The sequence below is a fragment of the Dermacentor andersoni genome, chromosome 3 (assembly GCF_023375885.2).
Source record: "Dermacentor andersoni chromosome 3, qqDerAnde1_hic_scaffold, whole genome shotgun sequence".
Taxonomy (NCBI): domain Eukaryota; kingdom Metazoa; phylum Arthropoda; class Arachnida; order Ixodida; family Ixodidae; genus Dermacentor; species Dermacentor andersoni.
In genome coordinates this window covers 184,707,002-184,723,047 of record NC_092816.1, presented here as the reverse complement: position 1 = coordinate 184,723,047, position 16,046 = coordinate 184,707,002, and the positions used below count along the sequence as shown (strand labels likewise).

Here is a 16,046-nt window from a genome sequence, read left to right as displayed (position 1 = left end):
GCAGTGGCACGAGCGTCTTCGCGCGGTTACGCCGAGTGGCGCGAACTAGCCCGCTTTGGAAGAAGACAAACGCGCGAGCAGTGGCACGAGCGTCTTCGCGCGCTTATGCCGAGTGGCGCGAACAAGCCCGCTGTGATATAAGACGACTACGAATGCGCGAGCTGTGGCACGAGCGTCATTGCGCGGTTACGCCGAGTGGCGCGAACGAGCCCGCTGTGGTATAAGACGACTACGTACGCGCGAACCATGGCACGAGCGTCTTCGCGCGGTTACGCCGAGTAGCGCGAACGAGCCCGCAGTGGTAGAAGACGACTACGAACGCGAGAGCAGTGGCAAGAGCGTCTTTGCGCGGTTACGCCGAGTGGCGCGAACGAGCCCGCTTTGGAAGAAGACAAACGCGCGAGCAGTGGCACGAGCGTCTTCGCGCGGTTATGCCGAGTGGCGCGAACAAGCCCGCTGTGATATAAGACGACTACGAATGCGCGAGCTGTGGCACGAGCGTCATTGCGCGGTTACGCCGAGTGGCGCGAACGAGCCCGCTGTGGTATAAGACGACTACGTACGCGCGCACCATGGCACGAGCGTCCTCGCGCGGTTACGCCGAGTGGCGCGAACGAGCCCGCTGTGGTAGAAGACCACTACGAATGCGCGAGCTGTGGCACGAGCGTCTTTGCGCGGTTACGCCGAGTGGCGTGAACGAGCCCGCTTTGGAAGAAGACGAACGCGTGAGCAGTGCCACGAGCGTCTTCGCGCGGTTATGCCGCGTGGCGCAAACGAGCCAGCTGTGGTACAAGACAACTACGAATGCGCGAGCAGTGGCACGAGCGTCTTTGCATTGTTACGCCGAGTGGCGCGAACGAGCCCGCTTTGGAAGAAGACGAACGCGCGAGCAGTGGCACGAGCGTCTTCGCGCGGTTACGCCGAGTAGTGCGAACGAGCCCGCTGTGGTATAAGACGATTACGCACGCGCGAGCAGTGGTACGAGAATCTTTGCGCGGTTACGCCGAGTGGCGCGATCGAGCCACCTGTGGTAGAATACGACTACGAATGCGCGAGCTGTGGCACGAGCGTCATTGCGCGGTTACGCCGAGTGGCGCGAACGAGCCCGCTGTGGTATAAGACGACTACGTACGCGCGAACCATGGCACGAGCGTCTTCGCGCGGTTACGCCGAGTGGCGCGAACGAGCCCGCTGTGCTAGAAGACGACTACGAATGCGCGAGCTGTGGCACGAGCGTCTTTGCGCGGTTACGCCGAGTGGCGTGAACGAGCCCGCTTTGGAAGAAGACGAACGCGTGAGCAGTGGCACGAGCGTCTTCGCGCGGTTACGCCGAGTGGCGCAAACGAGCCCGCTTTGGAAGAAGACGAACGCGCGAGCAGTCGCACGAGCGTCTTCGCGCGGTTACGCCGAGTAGCGCGAACGAGCCCGCAGTGGTAGAAGACGACTACGAACGCGCGAGCAGTGGCACGAGCGTCTTTGCGCGGTTACGCCGAGTGGCGCGAACGAGCCACCTGTGGTAGAATACGACTATGAATGCGCGAGCAGTGGCACGAGCGTCTTTGCGCGGTTACGCCGAGTGGCGCCAACGAGCCACCGTGGTAGAAGACGACTACGTTCGCGCGAGCAATGGCACGAGCGTCTTCGCGCGTTTACGACGATTCAGACGCTCCACCTAGGAAGAGCTGCGCTCTAAAACACATGTATCAGTTCGTGTAGACTTCATTGTTGATAACGCCGTATTTTTGTCTATATTTTGACTTTCATGTGCTAAGGTGTTTTTTATTTCGTTGTGTAAAAATTGATTTTACAGAGTTCTGAAACTTTGGCCTCCAACGTATTTTTATCATGTTTGTTAGTCTATCCGTGTCTTCAGGTGATAATGTTTGCTTAGGTTTGTTGTTTAACCAGTACAGTTTTCCTTGCTGTGTTAATTTTTTCGCCCTTCCTGCTTGGTCTTCGAACTGCATTATGTACTATATAATAAAACAGCATAAAGCACTACGTATATCTTACGCAAAATATTGTGATAATGACGTCACTATCACAACATCTTTGCAGCAATCGCCAGTGTAGAACTGCGGACGTTTCGTTCAAGTACTTTCGGTAATTTCTTATGTTCCGATGCACGGCGATTATTTCTGTCCCCAGGTATTCATCACTAAGACAGTCAGAATAAAGAGTAGAATACGAGTCCTCGGGCCCTATAACGTAAAGCTATTCCAAACTTTTCTATTCCAATTCTGCAATCAGCTCTCCACAATTGGTCAAAAAGTCTTTTGAACCGCCCCCGCTTCGCGTGTATGTCACGCGACGTCACGAAAACCGCGATAGCTCCCCATGTGATATGACGCGTACACATTGATTATGCCTCATTGTACCGAACAAAAAAATTGTTATTTCTGATTCGATGCCTTTTAGCCATTAATCCTTGGCAATTGGCCAAATTTTTCGGGCTGCATCCACTTCATCTGCCTGTTACGTGACCTCACAATACAGCGAAATCTCACCGCGTCAAAGTGACGTGTTCGCGCTAAAGATGCATTAATATGCCGAACAAAACTGACTTTTTTTTCTGAATAGCCGCAGGCTGGCCCGTTCCGAAAGGAATAAAAGATGGCTGCTGCCGATCGCTCCGGCACTGGCTGCTCGCACCTGCCTGTGTGCTTGGGCTTACTTGAATACAATAAACATTTTTGTGTGGCCGTGCAATGTTTTCAAGCGCTTTCGGCAAGTTTACGACCTCGCCCTGCCAACTATGCTGAGGATCAGTTTTGGTGGCAGTCTTGGGGTACGGACACACTGGCTTCAAAACGCGCGCGGCACGCCGCCGGTGGCAAGAACGCCGACCGGCAGAGAGGCCACATCGTGCGTGCGCGCGGCGGCCGCCGTGGAGTCACGTGACAGCGCTGATCTCGCCTTGTCTCGAACTGCGCGAGCATAGGCGCGATATCGCGGTTGTCACGCGCTTTTTCCTTGCTCGGTTAGCAGATACCAGCTCCTCGTCCCTCGTCATCTACCGCGCTGATCGCGTTGATTCCTGCAATTGCAGATGCAGACGACGATGTTCTGACGATGCGCTGTTTGTCGCGGCTGGCTCGGAGCGCTCGGTCGTCGATAGTGGTTCCGCCGCCGCCACTGGAAGTTAACTTCGGCAGTAGCCAAGAGGTGGCGCTTAGGAGAAAGCCCGGACGCCTCTCATTGGTTCGCGGCACGCGGCAAGCCGCCGAAAATGGCTCCTCGACCCATCCTCTGCGCGGCAGACCAAACCGCTTCCGCGGCAGGTTTCGCGGTACGCGGCACGCCGCCGGCGGCGTGCCGCGCACGTTTTGACGCCAGTGTGTCCGTACCTTTAACCTTCTGTTGCATGCCGCCGCGATCTTCGACCAGCCACCTCAAGGCAAGTAAGGGAAAGCTGACCAATCGCAGACGCCGGCACTGCTCTCTTCATCTAGTTATCGATTTTCAGTGCACTGGCTCGGCCCCATCGAAATCTCTCCCATTGAGCGTGCTCCTCCCCTCTTGTCAGCCAATTAGATAAGGCAAGTCGCTCCCTGTAGACAATGTTATTCGTTTTTAAAGCAAACAAAAGTGACCTCCTATAAACGAGGGGAGCGTGTGATTGGTCTGTTCAGACAACCCTGCGGATCACTGCCCGATGCTTGCGTCGCCGGCTACGCAAATTTGACGTCAGGAAATTGGAATAAAAACATACTGGAATAGTTTTACGTTATAGGGCCGCTCGTGTACGAAGAGTCTCAAGCCCTTCAAAAACGTGAACATGTCCGGCATGATAATGGCATGAACATGCACGCTTTATGTCTATAAAATAGCTAAAGTAAATTAACTTTTTCCCTTCATGCCTCTGTAGTGTTCTCAGATCCATTACAAAGCGCCTTGATGTTAACCTCCCTTTTCGCCTCGCATCATGATTCTCCCTTGTCCACCTTAGCGCTCACGCTGTACAACCAACGAGGGAGCTCCCACCTGCAAGCCCAATTTGGCTCCACCCCCCCCCCCCTATGTTTCTGCGATGAACCAATTAGTTTCTAATGTTTAATTCCGAAATCGACATTTGCTAGACGTCACAAACACCTACGTTCCTGAAAAAAAAAAAAACTCACTACATCTAAAGTATGCTGCTTGGACCTAAAAGGAGACAGCTGAAAGATTTTTTCCCGTAACAAGTAATGCGTATTGTAACTTGATATAAAGGCCTCTTTTTGGTCCGCAGATGTCCAGTTCTCCAAGCAGCTTCATTGCAAAATAGTGCAGACACGAGTGCAAATAATGCACTCGTGTCAAACTTGTGTGTTTGCAAATAGTGCAAACACATGAGTTTCGTTAATTCAGTATGCCGCTATGTTCCTAGCGTTGTGCCAAGAACGAGCCCGCTGCGGTTCCTCGTGCGCGCAGGTGTGCACATATGTATGTATGCGATGTACCTGACCTTCCTGTGTGGGCGTTCGCTCCTTTACATCTGTCACACAGTGTCTGCTGGGGAACCGTAACATTCAATGCAACGAACACACTGCAAAATGCCCCCATATAAGGGCAGTCAAGCACCTCTGTGACCGTCGCAGCAAACCATCTATGCAATGCAAATTTCACATGTCGACACTGTATGGGATACATATAGTACGTTTCAAATATCTAGGTGCCACATACGGGAAACATTTCTGCAGCATATCTTGGGTGGCTGTTTTTCGGTTGTGTGCACATTGATCTTTGGTCAATTAGTTTAACAAACGCCTCAGGTCCAAAAAAGAACATTTAGTAGTCACTAATACAACGTGTGTATTTGGTTGGTCACTAGCAGGTAAACAGATAATTTAAGAACGACGAATAGCGAAAGCAACTTCAGGCCTTTCAGTGCTCCTAATTTAGACGTGGTACTGGTATTGGTATTGTTAGCGTCCCGCAAAGGCGTAGAAAAAGCAAATCTGATGGTTATACAAATGGTGTGTGCTGGCTATCTAATATGAGATTCACGCAAACGATCTCAAGATTTTACACACTTTAATGAATAAACGGAACTAACCTGTATTTAAACCCTGAGGTAGTTACTATCTAAATGCACCGCTATGCGTAGTGAAAAAGCTGTTCTATTTTACTCCATTTCCGTTTTAATAGCTACTGCAAGGAAAACAATATTCGAAATGCGACCTTACTTTCCAGCCGCCAAACAAACTTCACATGTAGTACGCGTAAAACGCATACGGAAGCTGTAAGCATACGCCAACATTTATATTGAGGACGTCGCGATCAGTACAATAAAGAATGCTTGCATGGTATTTGTATTCGGTACCATTATGTCGTTCTTTGAAATTATGCGAAACCTCTCCAGCATCCAATGAATAAAGATATCTCTCTACTATAGTTGCGCAATAGGTGCTAAAAGAATGGAAGCATCGTCGGGGACGAGAGAGAAGTAGGTGCAGGGGTCAAATTAGGAAATTAATAAGTGGAGTTTTGTGCGCGACTGCGCCCAAGTAGGCTGCTCCTGGTGCTGCTACTGATGATGATAATGAAAACACTTCACCTGTACTATCTTTTAGAACTTCATGTTTTTCTAAAGGCTCCCTTAAATCTGTCATATGTTATGAGCAGCAGGGTGTAAGACCGTGCTAGTTGGCGTCCCATCTGGTTATACACAGAGCGCAGCCGAAGAAAGGACGGTGAAGCGGGGACACAGACAAGCGCTGGCCGAGCACTTGTTCGCCTCCCCCTTTATTCTTCCTTCGTCTGGCTCCACGCCGCCTGACCAAATATATTACCAATACTCACATTGTCTTCATGTCTAGCTCCTAGAATTTGCATCTATTAAATCTGGGCAAATGGTATCTCTTCCCAAATCTTGTGTGTGCAGGTTGAGCAGTGTTTTCACCAAGTCTTCAGCAAACGATGAAACAAATGCCAGTGCCGTCAGGCGGCAGTCGCGGCGTTTCCAACGAAAGGACATCGATAAAAGCTGGGGCATTGCAGCTGCGGCAGCTATCGCATCCTTCTTCAACATGGCAACGCAGATAAACTCAGGCTTCTACTTCGTCGCCATCATGGACACTTTCGCCGTCGACTTCACGGATGCTTCCTGGCCAGGGAGCGTATTCACAATAATGATATACTCAGGAAGTGAGTAACACTTGCGTTCTTCGCGACACGAATTTGTTGTCCGCCTATCTCAGCTGCTTAATATGTTTCAGTTTAGGTCACAACTCTCGACACCACCGCCTGTTACTCCCTTAGGCTGGCCATAAGGAAGAAAAAATATAATAGGCAGAATGTTCTTGGCTTCCCTGACGGGTAGGAGATATTCGGTGGGCGGAGCACTGCGTCTTCCTTTTGCAGCTTTCAAGCTATGCCTTAATGTAACGAAGCTTGATCGACTTTCACAGACGCTTTGGTTTTGCCGTGATAAGTGCAAGGCGCTGAACGTAGCTAATGCCATGAAACCTTTATAACAAATTTTATATCACTAACGTAGCTTTTCGCCCTCTTCCAGTTACACGCACGCTACTCACAAGATAACCGTTCGTATTGTTTCATATAACTAGTTAAATGTCACGTATGATTTAATTTGGAAAACTCAGGTCGAGCTCAATCAAGCTACGACGAACAGTCCAGTAGTTCTAATGAAACCAAATATGAAACACTCACCCTTATTATTCAATTTTTTGTGTTAGGCTTGAGAGAAGGCAGTTTGACATCCATTTTTGACAATAAAATCGTAAGCAGTGACTCTCAGACTTTAAGCGCCTTTTTTGCTTTATCATCCAATGAATTGGTATGGACACCACCGAAAAAGAAAAGCATTGGGACAATCCGACAAATCACCACAGACGAATCAAGGTACTGGATCCTAACATAATATTGTCACGAGCCTTGCAAGGTATTCTTGGGGCCTTCATAAACCGCAGAGCGGCTGGCTCCTGGAAAACGCTTCCGTCGGGGTTGCTTCGTGAGCAGGAAAAGAGAAGCGCGGTCTTTGTTCTTTTAGGCTCAACCCACTATCTACGTGTGGCATTATCCCCTCTTCCGAACAAAAGCATAGTCTTGATGCTGCAAAATAGGTGTAAGCAATAAAACCAAAACAAACAAACCAAAAAACAACCTAACGCAGACAAGGCGAATGTACAAAAAAGAAAAAGAAACATGCCGCTGGTATAGTCAATGAACAGAGGGGCACGCTCACGAAGATAAATGAAAACCAGAAACAAAGAAGGGTGAATGAGAGGAAAAAAAATTATGAACGCGCAGCATACAGCTTCATGTGCAGAACACAAACTATGTCCGAGCTCGGTTGTCTTTGTGTCCGGGTCCGTATCTGCGATGTTGTGTCCGGGAGCACTTCGTAGTTAAAGTGACTGACGCGGCATAGAACTTAACCCGGACCAAAATACCTGCTCAGCAACTTTTCACAGAGGCCACGGCGGCGAACAGGGGTCCACACCCAAACCTGGTCTCCGGGCTTGTAGGACACGTCCCTGTTGCGGATGTTGTAGCCTGGTGCGTCCGTCTGCTGCCGCTGGCCGACGTGCAGCCGCGCGAGCTGCCGAGCTTCCTCGGCATGCTCAGCAAATTCATCGGCGTCAGTTGTCAAATGGTCACCGTCTTGAAACGGCAGCATAACAGCGAGCATCGTCTGGACTTCGCGACCATAGAGAAGGCGAAATTGTGTGAAACGCATCGTCTCTTGCACGGTGGTGTTATACGCGAAGGTTACGTGAGGCAAGATCCGATCCCATGTTTTGTGTTGGACGTCGATGTACATGGGGATCATGTCTGTGATTGTCTTGTACAGTCGCTCGGTAAGTCCGTTGGTCTGTCGATGATACGCGGTCGCCGTTCAATGCCTGATGTTGCTTAATTCAAACACTTCATCCATAAGCTGGGCTGTGAATGCTGTCCCTCTCTCTCTGTGATGACAGGGGAGGGAGCACCGTGACGTAGAACGATGTGGCGCATGAAGAATTGCGCTGTCTCTGAAGCCATGGCTCGTGGGATTGCCTGCGTCTCAGCATAACGTGTTAAAATATCAGTCGTGACGATCACGTATTTGTTGGCGTCGGCAGAAAGAGGAAACGGTCTGAGAATGTCCACGCCGACTTGGTCGAAAGGCGTGTGAGGTGCTTGATTGGCTGATGGAAGCTCTGCAGATTAACTGACGGTGCCTTTCGTCGCTGGCATTCACGACAGCCTTTAACGTACTCGTTGACGTTTGCCGAAAGCCCGGCCAATAGTACGTCTCGCTTACTCTATCGAGTGCTCGTGAGAAGCCTAAATGGCCAGATGTGTGTTCATCATGGAAAGCGAAGAGGACGTCGTCTCGTAGGTCTCTTGGAACCACCAGGAGTTAGCACGGCTGTTTGAACAGGCATTGCTCTTGTACAGCACGTTGTCTCCTAGACAGAAGGGTGTCAACGAGCGAGACCGATGCCGTTTTATGGCTGTGCCACGGCCCTCTAAATGATCGATGATCATTCGAATCTCAGCGTCGTCACGCTGCCGTCTGATCAAGTACGACGAACTAATGGCGCCTAAGAAGCCGTCATTGCCCTCTGTTTCCTGACTTCCAAGATCAATGGATGCACAGGACAGTGTTTCACCGTCTTCGGGCTGACGGCCAGAATTATAAACGATAGTGATGTTAAATTCCTCAAGCTCCACCGTGCCAGTCGTCCTGAAGGGTCGCGCATGGTTGCCAATCAACAGAGGGTGGTCCGTTACTACTTTGAAGGGATGACCATAGAGGTAGGGCCAAAACTTGATAATCGCCCACACGACTGCGAGGCACTCGTTCTCTGTAGTCGAATAATTCACCGCGGCGCGGGACAGTGAGCGACTGGCATATGCTATAACTCTATCCACTCCATCTTGACGCTGGAAGAGCACTGCGCCAAGGCCAATGCTACTGGCGTCGGTGTGCACCTCTGTATCGGCATCATAGTCAAATTGCGCAAGAACGGGGGATGACTGTAGGCGTTGTCGTAATTCAGCAAAAGCTGCCTGTTGCTCATTATGCCAGACAAATGGCGTCACGTCCCTTGTAAGGCGAGTCAGAGGCTCCGCTATCTTCAAAAAGCCCTACATCAACCGGCGATAGTAGGCGCACAAACCCAGGAAGCGCCAGACGGTCTTGTTATCGGCAGCAGCTGGATATGCGGCCACAGCGGCAAGCTTGTCTGGATCAGGTCGGACCTCTTTGGCGCTTACTATATGCATGAGTAACTTGAGCTTTTCACAACCGAAGTGGCACTTTTATGGCTTAAGTGTGAATTCTGCCGATCGGATGGCTCCTAGCACACTCTGCAGGTGGTGAAGATGCTGCTCGAACGTTACAGAAAATACGACCACATCATCAAGGTACACAAGACAAGTCTGCCACTTCAGTACAGTGAGGACAGTGACCATCATTATCTGGAAAGTAGCCAGGGCTAAACACACACCAAAAGGAAGGACTCGAAATTCGTAGAGACCATCTGGAGTCACAAAGGCTGTTTTCTCGCGGTCTCCTACGTCTACCTCGATTTGCCAGTAGCCACTTTTTAAATCGAGAGAACAAAATAGTGGGCACGCCATAGCCTATCTAACGAGCTGTCGATACGCAGCAGCGAGTACACGTGCTTTTTAGTTACGTTGTTAAGCTTCCGGTAGTCGACACAAAAGCGGAGCGTTCCGTCTTTCTTTTTGGCAAGAACGACTGGAGACAACCATGTGCTATTGGAAGGTTCGATGACGCCCTCATCAAACATCTCCCGGACCTGCGTACGTATGGCTTTGCGTTCTTTTGGCGACACGTGGTAAGGCTGCTGGTGTATCGGGCGTGCGTCCTAGAACATGATGGTCCTCTGTCTAATGATGGGAGTCTGACGTACCTTTGAAAAACTCGCGAAGCAGCTCCGTAATTCATGCAAGAGCTTGCGTAGCGCTGGGTATCGGTAGGCAGTTCAGAATTGATGTCAATATGGTCCAGAGACATGTCTGCTGTCTCCACTACATCCGATATGAAACAGTTGTTAACGTTTGCTACTTCATATGCAAACGCTATCGAAGTGCCACAAAAAAGGTGTCGATGCTTGTTGCTAAAGTTAGTAACAAGCAATTGCCATTGGTCATCACGAAGCTGTGTAACACTTCTAGCCACACAAACACCTTGCTTCAGGAGGTGTTTCAAATTAGTCTAGGCCACCGCTTCGCCTTCACGTAAGCCACAGCATGTGAGGTCGACGAGGACACTGGCTCGTGGAGGAAGCGTTACACTGTCTCCAGAAGCACGAAGTACGTCGGCACGCCATTGATGGTCCTGCACGTCGATTGCTCGGTCGGCTGAGAATGCGATACGACGTTCTTGAAGAATAATAATAGCGCCATACTCCTCCAGGAAGTCAACGTCAAGAATGACGACGCGGCAGCATTCGCGTAAGACAAGGCAACACGCTACCAATGTAGATCCTTGAATTTCAAATCTAGTCGTGAAGGCGCGCAGTGCGGTAACAACGTGACCGCCAGCTGTCCGAATCTTCGAGTTATATGAGGGCGTGATTACTTTCTTTAGCTGCGTTGCCATTTTGCCGCTTAATATAGAGTAGTCTGCGCCGGTGTCCACTAAAGCACCAACGGCATAAACGTCAATGTTCACTGCTATATTTAGAGAAAGCCGGTCGTCCTGTTCAGCCGCAGGTGGTGTCGGATCGGGATCAGTCCATGTCTGCGTCGATTGGGGGTCTTCAGCACTTCGATCGTTAGTGACCTCGCCCCCAAAGATCGCTTAATTAGCTTTCCCGGCGGGGACTGTGTCTCTGCGCGGTAGAATACCGCTGGGGTGGAGGCGAAAATCGTCTCGGAGATGGTTACTGCGACTGCCGCCCGGCAGGCGGTGGCAAGTGCTGCTGAGAGAGGTAGTCGCAAATGTCCCGGGGTCGATGGCCGTATCGGGGTGGTGGCGAGTATGCGGAAACACCGCGAAGTACAAGGCGCCGGTATGGGCACTGGCGTTGCAGGTGGTCAGCTTCACTGCAGTGGAAGCACAGAGGCCGACGATCGCGTGTGCGCCACACATCCGACTGCCGAGGCAACGTGCGTCTATCGCCGATGTAGTGGACCGGTTGCTCCGGACGATGGGCAACTGGAGCCGCATGAGCAAAAGGCGGCACCATGTGCCCAGCTAGGCGGTACAATATCGGCTGCGCCAACTGAAGCGACACTGTAGGAGGAGCACGGATGAACAGCCGTGGAGAAGATGCAGGGTGCCTTAATGTTTTCGCGTAGGTCACTCGGCGGTATTATGTAGGTGCAGCCCCAGCATTACCAAGAGGGAAGGTCTCCCTTCCTCGTCGTTGATAACGCTTGTAAGGGAGCTTAATGTAGGACGTGGTGTTGGTGTGTCGCCGGCCTTTTGCAACTTTTCACGCGCTACAAAGCGGAAGAGCTCTTGCAGACAGTCACTGTTGCTTCCGATTGTCATGAAAACGTCAGCAGCAGACATGCTGTTCCCTTGCCGCTCATACAGGTTGAACCGATGCAGAAGCATCTTTTCCATGGTCACGGCCTCAGACAATAACTCCGCGACCGTCTTCGGAGGGCTCCGGGGGCACGAGACCACCAAAGAGGTGCTCCTTGACCTCCCTCATCAGATGACGTAACTTCTCCTCCGTCATTGCTGGGTCAGCTCGTCTGAAGAGGCGCGTCATGTCTTCGATCTACGTGGTCACTGTTTCGTTTGGTAACTGGATGCGGGCCTGAATCACTCATTCCACTCGTTCGTGGCAATCCGCACTAGGGTAGGTCTCCAGAAGCCGACGACAAAATTCGTGCGCCGCCATCAGTTGCTCCTGACGGTTCTAAAACCATGTACGCGCGCCGTCCTCCAGGTAGAAGTAAACGTGTCTCAGTTTTGCCGCGTCATTCTAATGCTTCAAGGCGGCCACGCACTCAAAGTCGACCATCCAGTCTTCGACGTCTTCGAAGACTATGCCATGGAACGTCGTCAGGATCCGTGGGCTCTTAAGTGTATACCGATTCAACATCGTCCTCTCCAGTACTGATCGGGGCGGGTTGAGCGGAAGCGCTGGTCATGCCGGTTAAAGTGGCGGGAATCATAGCGTCGGCGACTTCGGGGGCTAGCCCTCTGATCCTGCGGCTGGTCCGATGCACGGGAGCGTCGACTGACACTGGATTCGTAGTTCGGATCCTTGGAGGGTTTTGCAACATCCGCAAGGGCTACACCGCACCTCCACCAGTTTGTCACGAGCCTTCAGAGGTACTATTGGGAGTTTAATAAACCACAGAGCAGCTGGCTCTTCGAAAACGCGTCAGTCGGGGATGGCTCACGAGGAGTGAAAGAGAAGCGCGGCCTTCTTTGCTTTTTCAGGCTCGGCCCACTCTTAGCCTCGACCCACCACCAGGCAATATTCTGGCTGCAACCTAAAAAATCAGCTTCAGAGAACTTCTTGGTGGGCAAGTTCATATTGATTCATTATAATTTATTATAACCGCACACGAGTGGACAACGGCAAAGTCCGCCAGACTAAACTGCTTTATTTTTGCACAAGACATGCACATACATACGTTCATTCAGCGCCCGCGCATCAAGCACATTACAGCTTCATGTGCGGCAACATAAAGAAATTTAACCAAACGTTTTCTTTTGACTTCTACAATAATAAAGACGCTTCACTAGCGCACAAGCTACCTTTCTTCGTAGTATAAAATGGTTCCATTAATTTCCTAGTTTACGTATTTATGCTTCTGGCCAGAATCGGCGCGTCAGAAAAGTATGCCTCACAAGAGCGCGATGCGCAGTTTCTAATATGCTTAGGTATACTGGGGTCCTATTTATTTTGCTGAACGTTTTTTTCATGTTCCCTAATCCGCTAATTTGCACAGCACCCTACCTATACTTTATAAGAACAACCGGAGGAGAGGGAAATTTCATAAACTACCCCTATGGAATAATTCATGAACTGTCGCCCATGCTTGGTTCCGCAGCCTCTTTCGTTTTCTTTTTCGTTTTTTTTTTCTATCCGAGAGCAAAGGCATCCGAGCTTACTAGGAGCTGTAAAAACGAGCGGAAAAGCATGCTTGCTCGCAACTTTCTTGAAATTGTGGGCCAACTTGCGCACAAAAGGCACAGCCACCGATCTCGCATCTTCTTGAGGGACCTCTAACCCACCTCTGACAGCCCTTCTCTTCACTTTTTTGTAAGAGGCTTTCGGCAACCCCAGTGACAAGCGAACCAGGAAACCAAGCTGAAGCCATCCTGGCCATTTTTTGCAGTCAGAAAGTGTACTGAAGGAACTGACCCTGTTTCTTTTCAGAACTCTGTCGGTACTTTTATTGACGACTCTTTAGTCCTATTAAAATTTATTATGTGCACGATTTACGTATGTGCAGAATTTGGCCCACAATTTCAAAAAGGTTGCGAGCAGGCATGGTGTTTCGCTCGTATTTTCTGCCCCTGGGTAGCATGGATGCCTTTTCTTTTGGACAGGCCGCCTTTATAAAATTTGACCAGCGGTTTTTTATGCAGGAAGTTGGCATATGCACTGCATCCTGTGTCACACCAGTGCTATGTAATATATTTCTTTCACAAATGACCCAGCTTCATATCAGGTTTTATAAACTAAAGTTTTTAAAATATTTAGCTAAGTCGATGGTTTTCTGGTAATGTTAAACAAGGACGCAACCTTAAGCTTCACAGAACATGTGGCCAATGGCTTATCCCTATTTAGGCAGCATGGTAAAGGCTTAGATTTCCCGCCTGAACTACCTCAGGGTAAGTTTTTACAGTTTTTAAATCTGCAAATGGAGTTCTGTGCAGATCCGCTTTGTGGCCTAATGCTCCTCGTGCAAATAACGGGCTTCCAGCATTCGACTCCTCCCATTCAAAACTGGTAAATAGAAGAATTGCTTCACTCTGCCTTGAATCTGCGCTCAGGAAATCTTGTATTCCCAAGATGCAGTCGAGTTTCAAAAACCAGTTGGCCAGGCAAGCTTCAGCTGGGTTCCTCCTGGTTCGCTTGTGACCGTGGCTGCCGAAAGCCTCTTGCACAAAATGAAGAGGTTTGTGAGAGCTAGGACAGAGTCCCTCAAGAGGTGAGACCGGTAGCCGTGCCGCATGTGCACAAGTTGACACACAATTTGAAGAAGGTTGCGAGTAGGCATGGTGTCCACTCGTCTTTACAGCCCCTAGGAAGCTCGGAGGCTTTTGCTATCGTATAGGAAAAGAAGAAAGAAAAAAAAAACACGCTGCAGAAGCAAGCATGAAATGTGCCATAGGTGTACTCTAATGAATTCCACTCCTGCGTTTTTTTTTACATAGGATAGACTGGGCGTTGTGTAAATGAGTGAATGATGGAACAAGAATCAAAGGTTGAGCAAAATAAAGAAGGCCTTATTACACCTAAGCATATTAGAAACTGCCCCTCGCGCTCTTATGAGGCACAATTTTCTGACACGCGGATTCTGGGCGGAAGTAACGATACGAGAGCTAGGGAAATTATGGAAGCATTTTATGTTAGTAAGAAAGGTAGCTTGTATGTTAGGGAAACGTACTTATCAACGTATAAGTCAGAGAAAAAGTTTGTTGAAACTTCCTTATCTTACCGCGCTCGATACTCTAATGTGCTTATGCGTAGGTGCCAATTGAAGGTATATGTGTACGTATCTTCTGTAAAAATAAAGCAGTTGTGAGTGGGGCTCGCTCCTGTTGTCCTCCATTGTGTGCTGTGTCTTTCTTTTTGGTACCTTATTATAGTGTATTTTTATGAAAGGAGTAAAGAAGACAGAGGACGAAGAAAATCGGAGACGCTGGCTGCTGCGTGTTGTTGGTGGTCAGCCATCTTAACTATACTCTGACTCAACCTGTACATCCGTTGTAGATATCGTCTCTATACTCGCAACATCCCCGTAACATATTTGTGGAGGTGCGGGGTACCACGGCAGGAAATGGAGCTCAACAGTGGACGTCGCATCACCGTCTGCACCATGAATGACGGTGAGCACGCGGGATCAACATCGTTGCCGCCTCCAGCGTCACTGTCACCAGCTGCGTCGTTGTCATTTTCGGTTGTGGTTGTGCAACCCAAGGATCCTGGAACTTCTTGCGGGACCGATGGCGCGGACGTCGAAGAGTGGGTAGCTATGTAGGAACGCGTGAGTGGAATCAACAAATGGGACCAAAAGCTAGTGCTAGCTAACTTATTTTTCTACCTAAGAGGCACGGCAAAGGTGTGGTACGAAAACCACAAAGAGGTGCTAACCAGCTGGAACCAATGCAAAGAAAGGTTGACATAGTTGTTTAGCAAACCAGCCAGCCGTGAAATTGCCACAAAGCAGGAACTGGCCTCCCGTGCCCAATTCCCCACGGAGTCCCATGTCTCGTACAATCAGGACATGCTAGCACTTTGTCGTAAAGCCGATCACGACATGACAGAAGCTGAGAAGGTCGGGCATGTTCTTAAGGGCATTGCTGACGACGCCTTTAATCTGCTTATGTGTAAAAGCTCCTCTACATTTGATGCTATCATTAAAGGGTGCCGACAATTCGAGCAGGCCAAAAGTCGACACGTCTTGCACCTATTCCCCAGACTTCCCATTAATGCCGCAGCGTCGACGTGTGAACAGCAACCCGCACAACAGCATGCATCTCCATCAGAGGACGTGGTGCGAATCGCTCGGCGTGAACAGGATGCGATGGCGCCCGCAGCTTTCTGTTCGCGTAGCCCTGATGCTACCACTTTTCCGTTCCTCTCGTGCAAGCCATCGTTCGCCAGGAACTTGAAAACAACCGTTTACATTTCTATATGCTGTCGCCAATCCCAGAGCTAATGAACGCCCTTCTCCTGTTCTTCTGTTTTCGCTCTACCCTGACGCTTCTCTCCGCTTTCTCGCAACCCGACAGAGTGGAGAACTGTGGACGACCAGCCGATATCTTTCACCTGTCGCCGCATTGGTCATGTCGCCCGATACTGTCGCAACTCGTGGCCCTCAACACCTCGCACGACGACCAACCTGAGCCATCTTGATGCAAATGCCCGCAGTGTTTTGCC

General features: G+C 50.0%; 1 protein-coding gene across 1 annotated transcript in view; it reads left to right on the top strand.

The window, feature by feature from the left end:
• Positions 1-16,046, top strand: part of LOC126524697 (uncharacterized) — a 96,954-nt gene that overhangs the window by 47,627 nt on the left and 33,281 nt on the right. The window contains exon 2 of the mRNA XM_072286967.1: positions 5,867-6,129. Coding sequence (XP_072143068.1) covers positions 5,867-6,129 — 263 coding nt within the window. The remainder of the gene's footprint in view (positions 1-5,866; positions 6,130-16,046) is intronic.